The 17,154-nt window shown below is 42.5% G+C and overlaps 1 protein-coding gene across 1 annotated transcript in view; it reads left to right on the forward strand.

The window, feature by feature from the left end:
* Positions 1-17,154, forward strand: part of LOC115461066 (protein lin-54 homolog) — a 213,302-nt gene that overhangs the window by 96,287 nt on the left and 99,861 nt on the right. Inside the window, 1 exon segment of the mRNA XM_030190614.1 lies at positions 12,166-12,289. Within this exon segment, the coding sequence (XP_030046474.1) occupies positions 12,166-12,289 (124 nt within the window).

Raw genomic sequence — 17,154 nt, forward strand, 5'->3', positions numbered from 1 at the left:
GTTGCTAGAGAATGTGGTAGTGGTGGTTAGTGTATATGAGTTTAAAATGGTTTTGACAAGTTCCTGGAGGAAAAGTCTATAGTCTGTTATTGAGATGGACATGGGGGAAGCCACTGTTTGCCCTGGGATTGGTAACATGGAATGGTTACTAACTGGGTTTCTGCCAGTTACTTATTACCTGGATTGGCCACTGCTGCTGGGCTAGATGGACCATTTGTCTGATCCAGTGTGGCTGTTCTTATGACTATGGTAGAAGATACTTTCCATAGTGACCACCTGCTTCAAGGCTGAAGAGACAGGTAGTTTTCGCTGCAGTTCCTCTACCACTGCTGCTGTGTCTAGGCAGGAGAGAGGAGACTAGGTTGAGAGAGAAACAAGATTGGGAGTAGGGGAAGAGACTAGAAGGGAGTGAGAGAAAGAAAGAGAGACCAGTTCAGATGAATGTGTTGTGCTCACTACCCAGCAGGTGGAGGCATTGAAAGTGGGCGAGCAGGGAAAAGTTCAGGCACAAAGAACCAAAGGAAGAAGTCTTCTGCCCCCTTAAAAACAGTAAGTCACACAAATGAGCAAAAAGTGAGGAAGGGAAGAGGTAATGTAGGTTATTTGATGGAGGCGTGATCTACAGCCTTGTTTCAGAGGTGCTTGTTAGGCAATCGGAACAAGGTTGAGCTTAATGAACCTTCGGTCTTCCAACCTGACCAGCTAGAGAGTACTGTAAAGTGTGTGACTGATAATAATCTTCAATATCTTTTTCAATAGGAAGGAAAAGCCTCAGATTCATACGGGTGCAAACTTGTCAAACCTGTTTCTTATCATCATAGGCTGAAAAACCTTCCACTTTCCTACTATGTTTATTACAAAATGTCATAATTTTTCAGATTTTTCTTAAAAATATAATTGAAATTTAAAAGCTACTTTTACTGATTATGTATGTATGAATCTGAGGCTTTTCCTTCCTATTTAAAAAGATATTGAAGATACTTTGCTCTAGTAAACTTTCAGATTGTTTTGAACATAAATATAGTGAAGAGTGAGTATATCACTCCTTCGTGATTTGGTTTTTTGATATGTGTTGAATGTGCTTGGAGAAAATCAAAGTCAACATCAGATCTTCTAATCTATAACGCTAAACTGAGAGACTATAATTTCCAATTACGTAAACCCAAAGCTCAGTATTTTGTGGAGCGTATAAAGAAGGCCCTTAACTTAACCAGAGAAGTATTTTCTATTTTCCATAAATTGACTGGTTTCCCCTCTGCTGACAAAGGACTTTCTTTTATGCCTAGCACTGATTCTCTTTCCCAGTTTTGTTCTACCACAGTTCAGAATTTGGTTGATTTATTTTTTCCATCTTCTCCACTCTCTCCAGTTTCACAAGCATTGCCTGCTGTGAGTAGTTCATCTTCATGGTCTTCATTTCAGCCCCAGACTTTACACTCCTTTTCAATAGCGATGTCTCAAATGAAATCTACATATTGGGGATCACGTGATGGTAACAGCCTGAGCGGACATCTTTAGCTTGGCTCCCCTCTCCCTTACTTACTTAAACTTTTTTTGGCAGTGTGAGAGCACGAGATAGCGGAGAGACGGTGTTGGTTGTTTTGTGGAGAAAAGTGCGACTTTTGGCAGGAGATGCCCGAATATTTCGGGCATGCCAACAAAATCTGTGAAGTCAGGCAGAGAAAAGGCTCTGAAAAAATGGCGTTGCCTGCCCCGCATGTTTGCTCGCAGGAAGAACTCTCAGAAGACGTAGTTCATTCCATGTGGAATTTGTCTCAACTCCTCGATGACAAGTTGGCAAAGAATGCTGGTATGGAGGAGGTTAAAGACTATGTCGCTAGTCAGGTGGTAAAAATTCAGCACATCGAGGAACGTGTATCTGGGCAAGAAGACCGGGTGGCGTCGATGGAAGGCTGACTCGGAGTGCTGGAGGAGCAGGTCCGCTCCCTGATAGATAAGATGGAGGACCAAGAAAACAGGGGACGAAGAAAGAACTTGCGAATTATTGGTATTGCAGAAGATGTCCCTGATTCTGCTTTAATGGACCTGACTGAGAAATGGCTGCCTCAAACTTTGGGTCTAACATCTGTTGTAAGCCCTGTGCAAGTGGAACGCATCCACAGAAGTGGAACGCTGTGATTGGCTCAGAGACTTCCAGGTCTCTCAGCTGAGTGAACCACGGCCATAAAGGACGTTTTTATTATTGCGGGGTTGAATGGCCAACAAAGAGCCTGCAGCATCAGAGCCTGTTTGATTTTTTTTAAAATAAAGCTTTGTGTTAAAAAAAAACAAAAACGTCCATTTTGTGCAGCCCCCCCCCCCCCCCCCCCCCCGACGCAATAATAAAAACGTCATTTTTGGCCGTGCTTCACTTAGCTGAGAGACCTGGAAGTAAGGGAGGGACATCCAAGTAAGTACAGTTGTGGCCGAGTGGTTAGGGCTATGGTCTTGTAATCCAGAGGTGGTGGGTTCAAATCCCACTAATAGTTTTGTTAAAAAAAAAAAAGACGAGCACTTGGATTTTTTTTTGGCATGCGCAGAGCAGCCAGCATAATGCTTTGCTGCTCTGCGCATGCTTCACCGGCGGATTGGCCGACAGTTTTACGATGGAATAGAGAATGCAAGTGAGCTACAACGAATAGCTCATTTGCATTCCCTTTCCTTGATGCATAGCCATTCCCTACCGATTCGCTATGGAATTCGGTACGGAATGGCTCTGATGACTTTAGTGCATCCACCCCAGGGTTATACAGGACTCTGAGGAGCGGTATGTTTTATGGTTGGGGGAGATCCAGGGGTTTTGGGTAGCTCTGTGCTCAGTATATGCTCCAAACGTGTATTCCCATAAGTTTTTTTTCTTTGCTGCTGGCGACTCTGGCCCCTCTAAATGATTATAAGTTAATGGTGGGAGGAGATTTCAATATTACAGCAGATCCGTTGATAGACTGTAAACCGCCAAAACCTAGGGCAAAGGGGGCAGATGGGAAAGGCGTTAATTTTCTGATTCGTGAATTGGGGTTGCTGGACCCGTGGATGGTACTGCATCCGGATATCCAGGACTACACTTTTTACTCTCATGTGCATAAGGTACATGCGCGATTAGATTATATTCTGATGATATCATCATTATTATCCTTGGCGCTGGCAACAAATATAGATGCAGGTGTGGTGTCAGACCATAATTTAGTATGGGTGGATTTGAGTATCCCTAGAGGACAGTGCTCAGCTGGTTGGCGAATGAACCCCACGCTATACCAGGATATGGAGTTCCGTAGGTTCCTGGGGGAGGAATGTGATTTTTTTTTTTTGAAAGATAATCAATTTAGGTAGACCCCATAATAATGTGGGAAGCGGGGAAAGCAGTGATGAGGGGGAAAATCATTGAATACACGAGTCGCGTCTGCAAGCAACGGGACGGAGAGTTACTTAAGCTACTTGATCAACTTAAAGGTGTGCGAGCTGGTGCCCTGAGGGGGGGTGCCAGAGATGAGTATTGGAAGCTCAAGCAGCATATCAATGACGTGTTAAACCAAAGGGCCCATCAGGATGCAGCATAAAAGTCAAAAATGGCCAATTGTTTACCTCAGGGGAAAGTATTCAGAAAGCTTTTTTTAACTTTTAAAAATCACTGTATGATGCTGACCTTTGTGATACACAGGAACGAGGGAGTTTCTTTAGAGATTTACAACTGCCAGCATTGATGTTGGGTCAGTTGGCAAGCGTGAATGCTCCTATACAAGGCCTGGAAATACAGCAGGCGGTAAAGAAATTAAAACTGGCAAAGGCACCGGGGCCGGATGTCTTAGGCCCTGAATTCTATAAAATTTTGGGTGCTCAGCTGGTGGGTCTATTTGGGGACCTGTGCCAAGACCTCTGTAGCCCAGATCAACACACGGGAACCCTCACTCATGCCACGATCGTTGTGTTGCCCAAGCCTGGTAGGGATGCAGAACAATTGGGGTCTTATCGGCCTATATCTTTATTAATCAGAACATTAAGGTTTTTGCAAGTATATTGGCTGCCAGATTGGGCAAAGTGCTGCCTTGCTTGGTGCATAAAGATCAGACTGGGTTTGTACCAGGTAGATATGCGTCTATAAATATATTGCGAGCGATGAAGGTTATGCAGACAAAGGGAAAGCTTCCAGGGGATGTGATTATTGCTAGTCTCAATGCTGAAAAGGCGTTCGATAGAATATTGTGGGATTATCTTTTTTGGGTGCTTCCTAAATTTGGTATTATGGGGGGAGTTCTTGGTGCAAATTTTAATCAATGGGTGTCTCACTGATAAGTTTGAATTGGAGAGAGGAACTCGCCAGGGGTGCCCACTGTCCCCTATGCTATTTGTGTTGTCTTTAGAACCATTGGCTGGTAAGATTTGTCAGGCCGGGGACCTGGTGGGAATTCGAGTGGGACCTCAAGAATTTAAAATCAATATCTTTGCGGATGACATGTTGATATTCCTAGAAAAAGCATCCGAGGGGATCCCTATTTTAGTGGGTCTTATCCAACAATTCGCCTCTTTCTCGGGGCTCAAGATTAATTTTGACAAATCAGAGGCTTTGGCCGAATCTGCAGACTGTGCTTGCAAACATTTGCTGGATTTCCCGTTTATGTGGGCCACAGGATTGCTTAAATATTTGGGAGTATATCTCTACTTGGATATGGATATCATGTATAGGAAAAATGTGAGGGAAAAATTGGAAAATATCAGAACTCTGTACGCTCGCTGGCGAGAACTCCCCCGTCTCTTTCCTGGGTTGAGTTGCGCTGGTAAAGATGGTGCTCTTCCCTACGATACTCTTATCCCCTCCAAATGATGCCACTTTGGGTACTGCAGAAAGATGTTATGTTTTATTGAGGGATTTATTTATTTATTTGCTGCATTTGTATCCCACATTTTCCCACCTTTTTGCAGGCTCCATGAGGCTTACAATGTTCCTTCATGGCATTTGCCATTACAGAGTGAACAAGGTACAATAGATTACATAGAGAGCATGGGTGATATAATAGATATGTGGATAACATAGTGGTTCGTCTTACAGAGTAAAAGAAGCAATTGGTGCTATCTAAGGACATTGATGACCTGGTAAATTAAGCAGATAGAAATAATCGAACGTCGTTTCATAGTAAGATGCACTTGGTATAGTACATGTAGTATAGCTGAACTAGAAAGAACTACACAGTAATCATAGGGAAAAAACATTTAGGATTTTACGTAATTGGTGATGAATTACAATTCCTATTTTGGGTCATTGTGGTATGCCTTGTTGAAGAGATAAGTCTTCAGTGATTTACGAAAGTTGTTTAGATTGTAAAACTTTTTTCTGGTCCCTTGGCAGTGCATTCCACAGTTGCATACTCATGTAGGAGAAGCTAGATGTATGTGTTAGTTTGTATTTTAGTCCTTTACAACTGGGGAAGTGAAGATTTAGGAATGTACGTGCTGATCCTCTAGCATTTCTGGGTGGTAAGTCAATAAGGTCCATCATGTAATCCAGAGCATCCCCGTGAATGATTTTGTGAACCAGTGTACAGACCTTAAACGTGATACGTTCTTTAAGTGGAAGCCAGTGTAACTTCTCTCTTAGGGGTTTAGCACTTTCGTAATTTGTTTTGCCAAATATGAGTCTGGCAGCTGTGTTTTGGGCGTGTTTGAAGTTTCTTGATGAGTTGCTCTTTGCAGCCAACATATAGTGCATTACAGTAGTCTAGATGACTTAGCACCATTGACTGTACCAGGTTCCGAAAAATGTTTCTTGGGAAGAAAGGTTTTACTCTTTTTAGTTTCCAAATGGAGTGGAACATCTTCTTTGTTGTATTTTTCACATGGTTTTCAAGTGTGAGATTTCGATCGAAGGTAACTCCAAGAATTTTCAGAGTGTCTGTCACGGGGAGGGAGAAGTTTGGTGTGGTTAGGGTGGTGAATTTATTTGTGTTATATTGAGATGTGAGTATGAGACATTGCGTTTTTTCTGCGGAAAGTTTTAATTGAAATGCATCTGCCCAAGAGTGCAGGATTTCTTCCTTCATTTTGGGGGGGGGGGGGGGCGAGCAGAGCCAGAATTGGTTACAACAAACTAATAAGGGATCACAATGGGGGGGGGGGGGGTCAACTTTCCAGACCTCCGGCTATTTAATGTTGCAGCAGCCCTTCGGTGGAAACATGAGCTTCATACAGGTCAATACAGATTTGCGCCCAAGGGTGTGTGGGAGTTTGCCAACCCTCTGTCTTGGTGTTCAGTGCTTTTCATTGTAGGACTAAAAAGATGCATTTGTCCCCATTGGTGCGGCCTTTGAGAGCTGCATGTGAATAGTGGAGGTCTAAGGTGGGGGGCGCAAGGGGACCTTCTCCCTTCTTGGAGATTTTGCGGAACCCAGATTTCGCTGCTAGCCAGGATGGGCCTTCTTTCGGGTTGTGAGTTAAAGGGGGGGGGTATGTGGGGCAATTGGTGGCCTTAGGTAGTGGACGTTGCCCTTCCTTCTCTCAGTACCAGTCAGCTTGGAATATACCACACAAATATTTTTTTTCCTTTTTACAGCTCCGGCACTACCTTGAGGCTCTGCGGGGGCCAGAGGGCACCTACACAACCTTTACCGCCTTGGATACGGTTTTTATGCAAACGCCATCCAACCACAATTCATTATCTATGTGGTATAAAGTTGGGAAGGAACATAGACTTTCCCTTTTTTTACGCAGCTAGCATCAGAGTGGAGTGCACGGTTGGGACTAGAGATTTCGGTTAAGGAGCTATCACAGTGCTGGTTCACCCCTAATGTGAATCTCCACGAGATAAAATTTAAAATTTTGCATAATGCCTATATCACTAGAAGTAAGGGCAGAGTCATGGGACTGTGGCAGTCTGATATGTGTGATAGATGTGGAGTGAGTCAGGGCTCTCTGGTTCACCTCTTCTTGGAGTTTGTGGTGCTTCAGAACTTCTAGCCCAAGATCATAGCGATACTGGAAGACATTTTGGATGGTTCATATGAATGGTCCTATGGGGGGGTCTTGCTAATGGGCTTGGATGTTGACCTGGTTGCTCAGGGCTTAAGCAGTTACTCTTGTAAATTTGTTCTGTTAGCATTAGTAATAGCCAACAAAGTAATTCTACAACACTGGACTAGCCATCTTGCTCCTCTCTTGGAGCAGTAGTGTACTTACATGAAGCAGATGGCTGGGTAAGGGAGGGGGTAGTCTCATGTACTTCATTTCTTACATAATGTAAAATCACAAGTGGTCCGATCTGCAGGGTTTTATAAACATGTACAATTATAGTTAATTTTGTGCCTTATTGTTATAAACAAACTGTTTCTGTCGTTTCTGTTCTGTACGGAAAAAATGTGTGCTGGATGCCTGTTCTTTGTGACACTTGTTAATAAAAAGATTTAACAAAAAATAAGAAATCTACATATTGTACCTTAGATCCTTTCCCTTCGTGGTTGCAAGTCCAGGAACGATCTTTTACCTCAAATTTTAACTCTGGTTAATTTGAGTCTTTCTACTGATTATGTTCCTCAACTATGGAAAAATGCGCCTGTCTTTCTAAAATTTTGGAGCACATAGTTTTTTTCTTACAGAGAAATTTCTGGCCCTTCACCCAAAACAATCGGGTTTTAGGTCCTATCACAGCACTGAGACTGTTCTCACTGCTGTGCTGAATGAAATTTATTCTCAGTTGGATAAACACTTGATAGTTCTTGCTGTTTCCTTAGATCTGCATTTGACCTTGTTGATCACTCTCTCTTGATTCACTGTCTCTCAACATTAGGTATTTCTGGAACTGTTCTCTCTTGGTTCTCTTCTTTCTTTGATAACCCAATAAATAAATAAACCGTTCCAGCACAGTTGTCACCTCTTCTTCCACAGCTCCAAGTCAACCTCTTAACCATGGTGTTCCTCAGGGTTCTGTTCTCTCCCCTCTCCTTTTTAACTTATTCTTAAGCCTGTTTGCCACTCTTATTCAGTCCACTGGGGTAACTTTCCACTTCTGTGCAGATGATGATCTTCTTTTTCTCACTAACCCTTTCAATCCTGCTTTTGGTTTGCTAAATGATTGTCTGAACCTTATCTCTAGCTGGCTTACTAACCATAGGGTAGTCCTTAATGAAGAGAAAATAGTTGGTTGTTGGTTTACTGGAGGATTGGCAGTCCCCACAGCTCCTTTAAATCTTCTTGGGTCACACACCCAACTATGGATTCTTTCCGGTATTTAGCAGTAATTCTAGATCCTCATCTTACTTTTACTCCTGAAATCTCTAATGTGTGCAAAATGGGGGTTTTCATTCTCCGACAACTTTGCTCAGCACTTAAGTTCACTGTTGATATTTTTCATTCTCTTATTCTCACACTACTGTGACATTATATATTTAGGTTGTACTCGTTTAAATATAAAAAGACTTCAATCTTTACAAAATATATCTATCAGATTACTTTGTCTTGCTCAACACAGGGACCATGCTTCTGACTCTCACTTTTAAAGCAAACATGGTGGGTCTTCCTCTTTACCTGGATTCACTTACTGTTCCTTAGTCTCCTGTTTGCATACTTCATTCACTTAACGATCACCGCCTTGTTCTCTCGGGTCCTAAGTTTGCTCAATTAGAACTTACCAGAAATCATGCTTTCTTTTTCGCTGCCTCCTCTTTTTGGAATTCCCTTCCCATCCATAGCCCTGCAAAACCTTCTTTTAAGGCATTCAAACCTGCGTTAAAGGCTTGGCTATTTGCTCAAGCCTTTGATGCTTCTTAGTTTGTTCCCATGGGATTGGGCTCTCTGTGGCTGTCTGCAGTTGCTCCTGAAGTTCTTTTGTAACTGATACTGTTTACTTTTAACCTTTCCCTTTCCTACATTGTACTTTTTTGTAAGAATGTTTAGTTGTTAAGATAATGTTTTTCCTGTCTAAATTGTAGTTCTTTTCTGTTTCTTTTTATTATGTTTTATTTATTGTAAACCGCTGAGACCTGCTAGTTAGCATTAGCGGTATAGCAAATTTTTAATAGACTATAAATTGAGACAATCCAGAGCAAATTTCAGGATTTCAAGGAACTGCCAAAAAACTATGTGTTAATCTGTATTTGCATAAGAAATGCTAGCATAACAGTGTTTTAAAGAGGTAGCAGGTAAAAATGAATGGAAAGTCGTATTTTAGACAGTGTAGTATTATGCAGCTCACTACAGTCACAGCTGAAATACTGTTGTTGTACACATTATATGTGTTATACGATAATTTGTTTTTCTTGCAATATTTCATTGATAAATGATAAATTTAAGAGCTTGAGAGACCCCCCCCCCCCTCTTTCATGCTCATCTTGCTGTTCAGAAACAATAGAAAAATACCACCTAGCCCTTTCTCACAGAGCAGGGTGAGGTAACATTGTTGTCTTGTGACACAGAAGTTAACTGCCTTTCATGTCTTCCTCCTGCCCACACTAGGGCTTTTTCATTGCCTGTCCGGGTTCTGTTTGTGGGTGCCATTAGAAATAGCTTGGGTTTTTTGGGTTTTTTTTAATATATGGGTAGAAAACAAACTTTTTTTAATTTGCAAAAATACGCATACCGTATATGCTCTGGCTAAAAATGTTTTATGGTTGTAGTAAGTGGAAACCTGCAGTTGGGTGTTTTTCATGTTCTTCTACAGTACAAGGCCAGAAACCTGGACCACCTGAGAATCTGGATCCTTTAACAGTGCGACATCCGGACCACCCAAGAATCCGAACTACAAGTGATGCACACTTTTTTTTTTGTCTCTTAACCCCTCTTTCCCCCCCCCCTCCCTCCCAGTCCGTCATCTCTCCCTCCGCTCCTGGCCCTGCCCGCGACTCTCCCTCATATCCCCAGTGTACCTTTTAAGAAGTGTAAGCAAGAGTTTCATGCTGCAGCCTGCATTGGGCCTTTCTATGTGACACATTCGCCAGTCCAAAAACAGGAAGTTGCATCAGAGGGGGTGGGATGGGTCAGATGGAAAGGCCTGGTGCAGACCGGAGGTAGCCTGTGAGTAAGGCCTGCCGCTGCAGCACAGAGGACTTGCTTAGACTTCTGAAAAGGTACACTGGGAGTGAGAGAACACCAGAACAGATGCAGGGGGGAGAGAGGGAGAGGGTGTAGCCTTGGGGGCCTGGGCCCCCTCCTTTGGTCTCAGGCTCTTTGGCCGCCACCTTTGGGCTCTGGCAGTTTGTTAAGCTGCACAGACAGAGATGAGGTGACGCTTGATGGGGGAAAGAGACGGTGTTACAACCAGAAAAAAAAGAACATTCAAAAACAAATTTTACAGGAACATACCTATGTTTTTGAATGATATAATAAAATATTTAAGGTTCCTTGTATGTTTTTTCTGTTCTCTATTTTTTAGTGAATAAATAAACAAAATTTACCTGTTCATCTCTTTATTCTTTCTTAAATTTCAATTTTAAAAGTACTGCCTGAGAATCCTGAAAATCCGACAATCCGGACTGACCCAATCCACTAGCAGTCCAGATTTTTAGATTTGCAGTGCCGTATCTACCTTTGTTGCCACCCGAGTAGGCGCACACCCCTCCTCCAAGCAAGGGGGTATGTTGAGCAGTCACGCAGCTGTCAGCTCTGCCGGCCCCTTGCCCCAGAACAGGAAGTTGACATCAGAGGGGGCAAGGTACCGGCCAAGTGCGGCAGACCCGCACCCAGGAAAGACTGCCCCACCCCGCCCTTGGTACGCTAGAGTGGACTTGTACTGTATTTGTTTGCTCTTGTAACAGTGCTTAAGTTCTGCTGCCTCTATTCACATCCTCTACGATGTCTGCTTATTGCTCATTTGGTTGTTAATGACCAGGCTTCACTTTATTTAGTCAGTAACCAAACTTTGGGTAGTCCTATCTTACCATTTAATTTAATGAAGTATTTATAAACAGCTTCATATCCAAAAAGGAATCTGAGCGGTGAACAAGTCAGCCATAAAAGTGCAAGCGATCGCATATCAAAATGCTAAGTAATAACATCAACATAAATAATAGACCAGACAATTTTTTAAACTGAGATTTTTCAATTCTAGTTATCTTGGCAACCTAGCATTTGCAGGGGGAACTATTTATATGCAATAGGGATTTGAGCAGATGAATGCTGAAATGGGAGTATCTTTATTGACTTCCAACCAAAACATGCTGTTTTATAAATACAGCTGTGCTATCTGACAGAGCATTAGGATTTGGATTTAAGATCGTTACTGCCTTTCCAAACATGAGCACAGGGAGAGTTACATTTCAGGTACAATAGGTAGTAACTCACCAATCTAGAGCTTTATTTACTAAACTGTGGATTTAATACGCATTATTTAATGAAGCATATAAACTTGCATTAAAGCACATTTATTTACATTAACACAGGTTAGTAAGTAGTTTGTACCTCAACCAGTGCAAGGTTAAACAACTTGACCAAGGTCACAAGAAGCATTTGTAGAGAAAGTGATTTTGAACCCTAGCTAGCCTGGGTTGCAGCCAGCTGCTCCTCCACATCCTACTGGGCTACCACAGATTTGATTGTAATTAAAGTTCTACGGTAAGGCTGCCAGCTGGATTCAGATTTGCAGTACAGGATTAATTCAGTCTTGGGTTTACCCCATTGCATGCAGGGACTTGTAGTTCTGATTTCCCCATTATATTCCTTAAGAAAAGCAAGACTACAAGTTCCCGAATGCACTGGGGTAAACCCAAGACTTGATCAACCCTGTCCTGTGAATCTAGATCCAGTTGGCAGCTTTGTTTTGTTTTTGTTTTTTTGACCTTAGAATAATTGCATTTAAAATGTAGTTTGTAGGCTAGGAGAGTAGCCAGTGTTCATCTTCACCCTTTCCTTTGTTTCCTTGTGGTATACATATGCTTTTGCCTTTTTAAAAAGTGAATTTGTATTCTTCTGTACATCTACTTGTTTAGCCATAGCTCATATTTGGTAGCGGATTGGGAAGTGACATTTCAGGACACTGAGGGGGAAGTAGGGCTGAACTGGAGATCGTAGAGGGCGTTTCTATTGCCTCTTTTGCAGCCTGTACTTCTGGTGGAACATGGTCATGTCGGGCACTCGTTTGTAAGTCCTGGGAGCTTTGAAACAAGTCATTAAAGTCTGCAATAAGGTCAGATCTGTGCCAGGACTTAGCAAAGTTTTGGTTTTTATGAATGTCAATTCTTGTGCTTTCAGATTGCTAAGAAGACTCCTGCATCGTCATCTGGCCCAATGATCACCAAACTGTTCATTGCAAAACCAATAAACAGCAAAGCAGTAACTACGGGGCAGACAACTGCAGTGTCATCAGTTCTCACAGGTAGTATTTCTGGAAATGTACTTCAACTGTCTATTTAAAATACTCATAGTGAAGTTACTTGCAGATGTGCTTTGTACTTTGTGTTCAGAAATGCTATAATTAGTTGTTGACATAAATAGGGTCTGTCCTTGTGGTTAGTATGGAGATGTGCCTGTTAGTTATAGATTTGCAAGTTGCCTTGTTATAATGAGACCAAAAGATCTGCCTGTGCACATGACTGAAACAGCTCTCTGATGTTCCATGTGAACCTTTTGCTGTGCCTTTGTTTGTTTCCCAAAAGCCCAGGTTCTCTTTCTAGTATTTCAGAAAGATGGGCTTTTGGGAAACAAACAAAGCAAAGTATCAAAACAACAGTTTGGAATTCAAGATGATCTTGCAGCAGTGTCCGGAAATATATGTCTCACTCATTTCATGCAAAAATTGCATATGCAACACTTTTGCATTCAGGTGATGTAGAAAAAAATCTTCCTGACACTCTTTTTTTCAGTTAGAATCTCATTCTGTCAGTATACCTAGTATTATGGTTAAACTCTGAAAACTCGTTCATCATAATTTTATAAAATGATTGCTTAAGAAGCGAAAACTTTACTGAGTGATGCAGGAGAACTGATAAGGGTACCTCTGCAAATATTTATTTTATTTATTTTTGTTACATTTGTACCCCGCGCTTTCCCACTCATGGCAGGCTCAATGCGGCTTACATGGGGCAATGGAGGGTTAAGTGACTTGCCCAGAGTCACAAGGAGCTGCCTGTGCCTGAAGTGGGAATTGAACTCAGTTCCTCAGTTCCCCAGGACCAAAGTCCACCACCCTAACCACTAGGCCACTCCTCCACTGAAAAAAAGATTCTTTTACCTCCATCTTCAAAACATGAACGCTTAAAACACAAAACACTTTCTTTTCCTTCCTTGTCACTGTGTTCACCACATCTCAATATTTTTAGTCTTTTCTGCATCCCTTATATGTCATCAATCCCTACCAAGAACAACAAGTATCTGTGCTGCTATGAAGGCTCTCATCTGTAGGGAAGACCTCAGAACAGCAATAGGCATGCAAGGTCCACAGATTAATCCTCCACTGAATGGGCACACCATCTGGTGAAGATTAAATAGGGTCTTCTACCTCTAGTGGATGCCTTCCCTTTGAATTGAGCCCTCTGGTGCTTGCAGCTGCCAGGCCTTATCTGACCGAAACCCAGAGCACAGAATGGAGTTCTAGATATCAGGAAAACCTGCAAAGAAGATGGGGATCATAAGCATACAAGAACTCACCAAGAGTACTTGAAATAGGATCAAGACTGGTACCCAGCAGGGCCTTGCTATTAGGTTGAGGAGGAGGAGGCTTCCATGGAGAAGACTCTAAGGAAGCCAAAGCACTAGGTAATGCAGAAAAGGTGCAGACCAAGCTCTGGCAAAGAGGCCCAAACCAAGACTAGGTTCATATATAAAAGGCACAGGAAGAAAATTAACTCCAGTGGGAAGTGGCAGAATGAATGGATCAAAGCAGCCTCCTGGCCTCAAGGAATCTACTGCCACCTGGCAGGAGATCACAGGTTCATCCAAGTAAGTCTCTCCCTGGGATTGAGCCACCTGCAGGCTGGTGACAGAACCATGCATCTAAACCCTCTGAACCCCTGATATAGCCCTGCTATGAAGCGCCTTTTCTGAGTCTGCAGATTCTCCATGATGCGAGCTGTTGCTGCTTCCATCACAGTATGCATGCACTTGGCAACACTACTCTTGAGTATGTGCTTCAGCTGCTCCTTCTGCAGCTCTGTTCTGGGATCTAAACAGTATTTCAGCAGATCATATTACAGAGCTGTCTGTTAATGTTACAGTTTAAGCATCTAACTACTTTACTTCCTGGATTATAATTTATAAACATTTATTTATTTATAGCATTTATATCCCACATTTCCCCACCCAAGGGCAGGCCCAATGTGGCTTACAGAAATTTACAAAAATCATACATCAATTCTACAACAAACAGTCAACGGCATTGTAGGAATGTTCCAGTAAACCAGCTCAAACAGTGTGTGCATCTAAAGCTGCTGTGTTTATCCATTTTTTATCTGGCAACAAGATCAGTTGATATTGGCTTGCCTTTAAATTCCATTGAAAGGGGCAGTTGAGTTTAAAGCAGACTCAGATTACTAGCAGCAGAGTGGCAGTTTTGTTCTGAGTAGGAACTGAGGAGACCCAGTGGTAAGCAAGTAAATGTAAGTAGATGAATCAACTTCATTGCATTTACTGCTGGGCAAATGTTGGTTTCTGAAGCTGGCTAACCACTTGCAACTTTCTTGGCCAAAGGTATTTTGCATTCTACGGAGTAGAGGGAGGAGCTTTCAATTTAAAAAATAGATATATTGAAACTGCAAAAATAGAGACATCATTTGTGTTTACCCAGAAAATTCTGCATGGCTTTCCAGAGGGACCAAACAATGAGGCATCAATCTACATGTGATATTTTGTGCAACTAGACAAAATGACATGTTTGGCAATATATGAGAAATAATGAAAATAAGATCAAATATTAAATTGGGAACAGTTTATTAAATACATTTAAATCATAAAACCTGACATGGTCATGGTTCGACTCACACCTGCATTGGGGGAATGAAAAGTCAGATATATCTAAAATATAAATTCCCCAAATAATGTTACTAATAATATAAGGGACAGTATTAAATATAAATATTTCACACAAAACATATACAAATTTTTAACATTTAAAAATCACGAACACTTTAAATAACACAACATGTCAACATAAATGTGCATAAATTGTTTTAGAAAAACTTAAATCAGCACTACAAGGACAATATAATGACCAATTACTTTTAGAACAGATAGATCAAATGTGGATAGAGTTTAGCAGTTCTTGTCTCTCCAAGTCAAAATGCTCTCCTTACTTGTTGACACAGAGTTCTTCTAATGGCACACCTCACAGGAAAATTCAGATAAAGTTATCAAAATGAGAAGTGAGATGCACACTCGAGGAACAAATGAAAAATGTACTGAAACAAAAAAATGACTGAAGGAGCACCCATATCTTCATTGTAGAAAAAAAATCTTAGAAAGTTTTGTCAAAAATGGTAGTATCCATAGGGCATGAACTTGATGTTAAGATAAAACTCAAAATTTTTTCCCCCAATTTGTCAAGGCTGATACAAATGCAGCAGAAGGCATTCCTTGCTTTGAGACAGAAGACTCTTGCTGTACGCTGTGGAACAGGGTGGGTTACATGGGCCATGGCCCTACCAGTTGTTGGCCTCATAAAATATCAGAAACCAAGGATATGGGAGACAAGCAGAGCTTGTTTTATTTGACCCTCCCAAGCAGGCCATGTCAGTTCCTGTGTAGAGGACTGTTCCTGTAATAGGCCTCAAGAACACTGCTGACAAATCAAGGCTAACAGAGGCAAAATAACTGTTCACAACAACTTTTGTTTACCATCCCGGGGACATTCATGGACAAGAAGAAAACATCTACAGCATCAGGAGCCAGGTCCTTGGGCCCCCAAAGCCACAACACTTGAAAACACCAGACTTATTCTAGTCAGCATGGCACCAAAACCGGAGGAAAGGGTATAAGACCCCCTTCCATGAGCTAATAGCTAGCTAGCTATTACCTTGGGCAGTTTACATGAGAGCTGCTATCGGCTGGCTCCAAGCTGGCCACATGATGAAGGCTCATTAAAAGATATGTGGCCCCGTCCTGCCTGCATGCTCATCTACCTGGGAAGAGCTACCATCTGCTGACCTGCCTGAGGTTCCTGCCACTGCCGTCCCGAGGGGAGAAACACACTAGCCATATCAGCTGTGGTGCCTCTGTCTACAGCAGCTCCCCGATTACTCCTAGATCCTGTGTTCGTGATTGGGAGAATGTGTTACCATCTGTCAGGTTGAACTGCTTCCTTCTTAGTGCTTGGGGTGTCAGGTGTCCTAGAAGTTTTAGGGGTAGTGTGTATTCTCTTTATTCTACCTTGACCAGTCCTTAAAACTCACTGCTTTATCATCATTTTGGGTATTTCTGCAGAAGTGCAGTATCTCTGATTACATTTGCTATTTGCTGTCATTATCTTTAATAATAGTCCTCAATGCACTACTCTATATTCACCAACATGAAGGGGGCCAGTAAATCACTCACATATACGCCCAACTTCTTTATGTACATTGTAAGGAATATGCCGAAAGGAAGAGGGACCCCAGCTACCCACCGGAGAAAAGAGAGCCGGAGGGTAGGAGGGAAGACCCTAGGGATGCTCAGGTTATGCCCAAAAGGGACATAAAGATGGGAAACTACAACTCCCAGAAGGCCACAGGAGAGCTCTGGGGGAGGAGAAGTAGGGTGCAGAACCAAGGAGCTCCAGAAGAGGGCCGCCAGGGAAAAGGAAAAGCTGATTCTCCCACCTGGTGGAGGAGGTGGTGGAACCGGTGGCAGGAGAAGGAAAAGCAGCCTAGCAGAGTTAATGAGGAAAAGTGTAATCAGCTGGAAAAGGGGTGGGGGGAGGAGAAAATGGACTGGGCTACTGAAGGAGAAGGGGAGAATGAACCAGAGGCGATGGAGCAAGAGGAGGCTGAGCTGGTCTTAGACGAACCCATGGAGCTCTTGGCTATGGCTCAGCCAGCACTGGAGGTATAGGGGAGAGGCCTGGGTCAAAGCGGGAGGAGGTCAGGAGAATAGAGACTGACCCAGAGGGTGGGACCCAAGGCTTTGAGCCCACGCAAAGCCTAGCTCCATTGAACTGTGCTGAGAGAAGCCTGGCTGTAATTGGACTGTGTTAGAAACAGCCTGACTTTATTGAGCTGTGCTGAGAGAAGCCTGGCTGTACTTGGACTGTGTTTGAAACAGCCTAGCTCCATT

The sequence above is a fragment of the Microcaecilia unicolor genome, chromosome 2 (genome assembly GCF_901765095.1).
Source record: "Microcaecilia unicolor chromosome 2, aMicUni1.1, whole genome shotgun sequence".
Classification (NCBI taxonomy): Eukaryota; Metazoa; Chordata; class Amphibia; order Gymnophiona; family Siphonopidae; genus Microcaecilia; species Microcaecilia unicolor.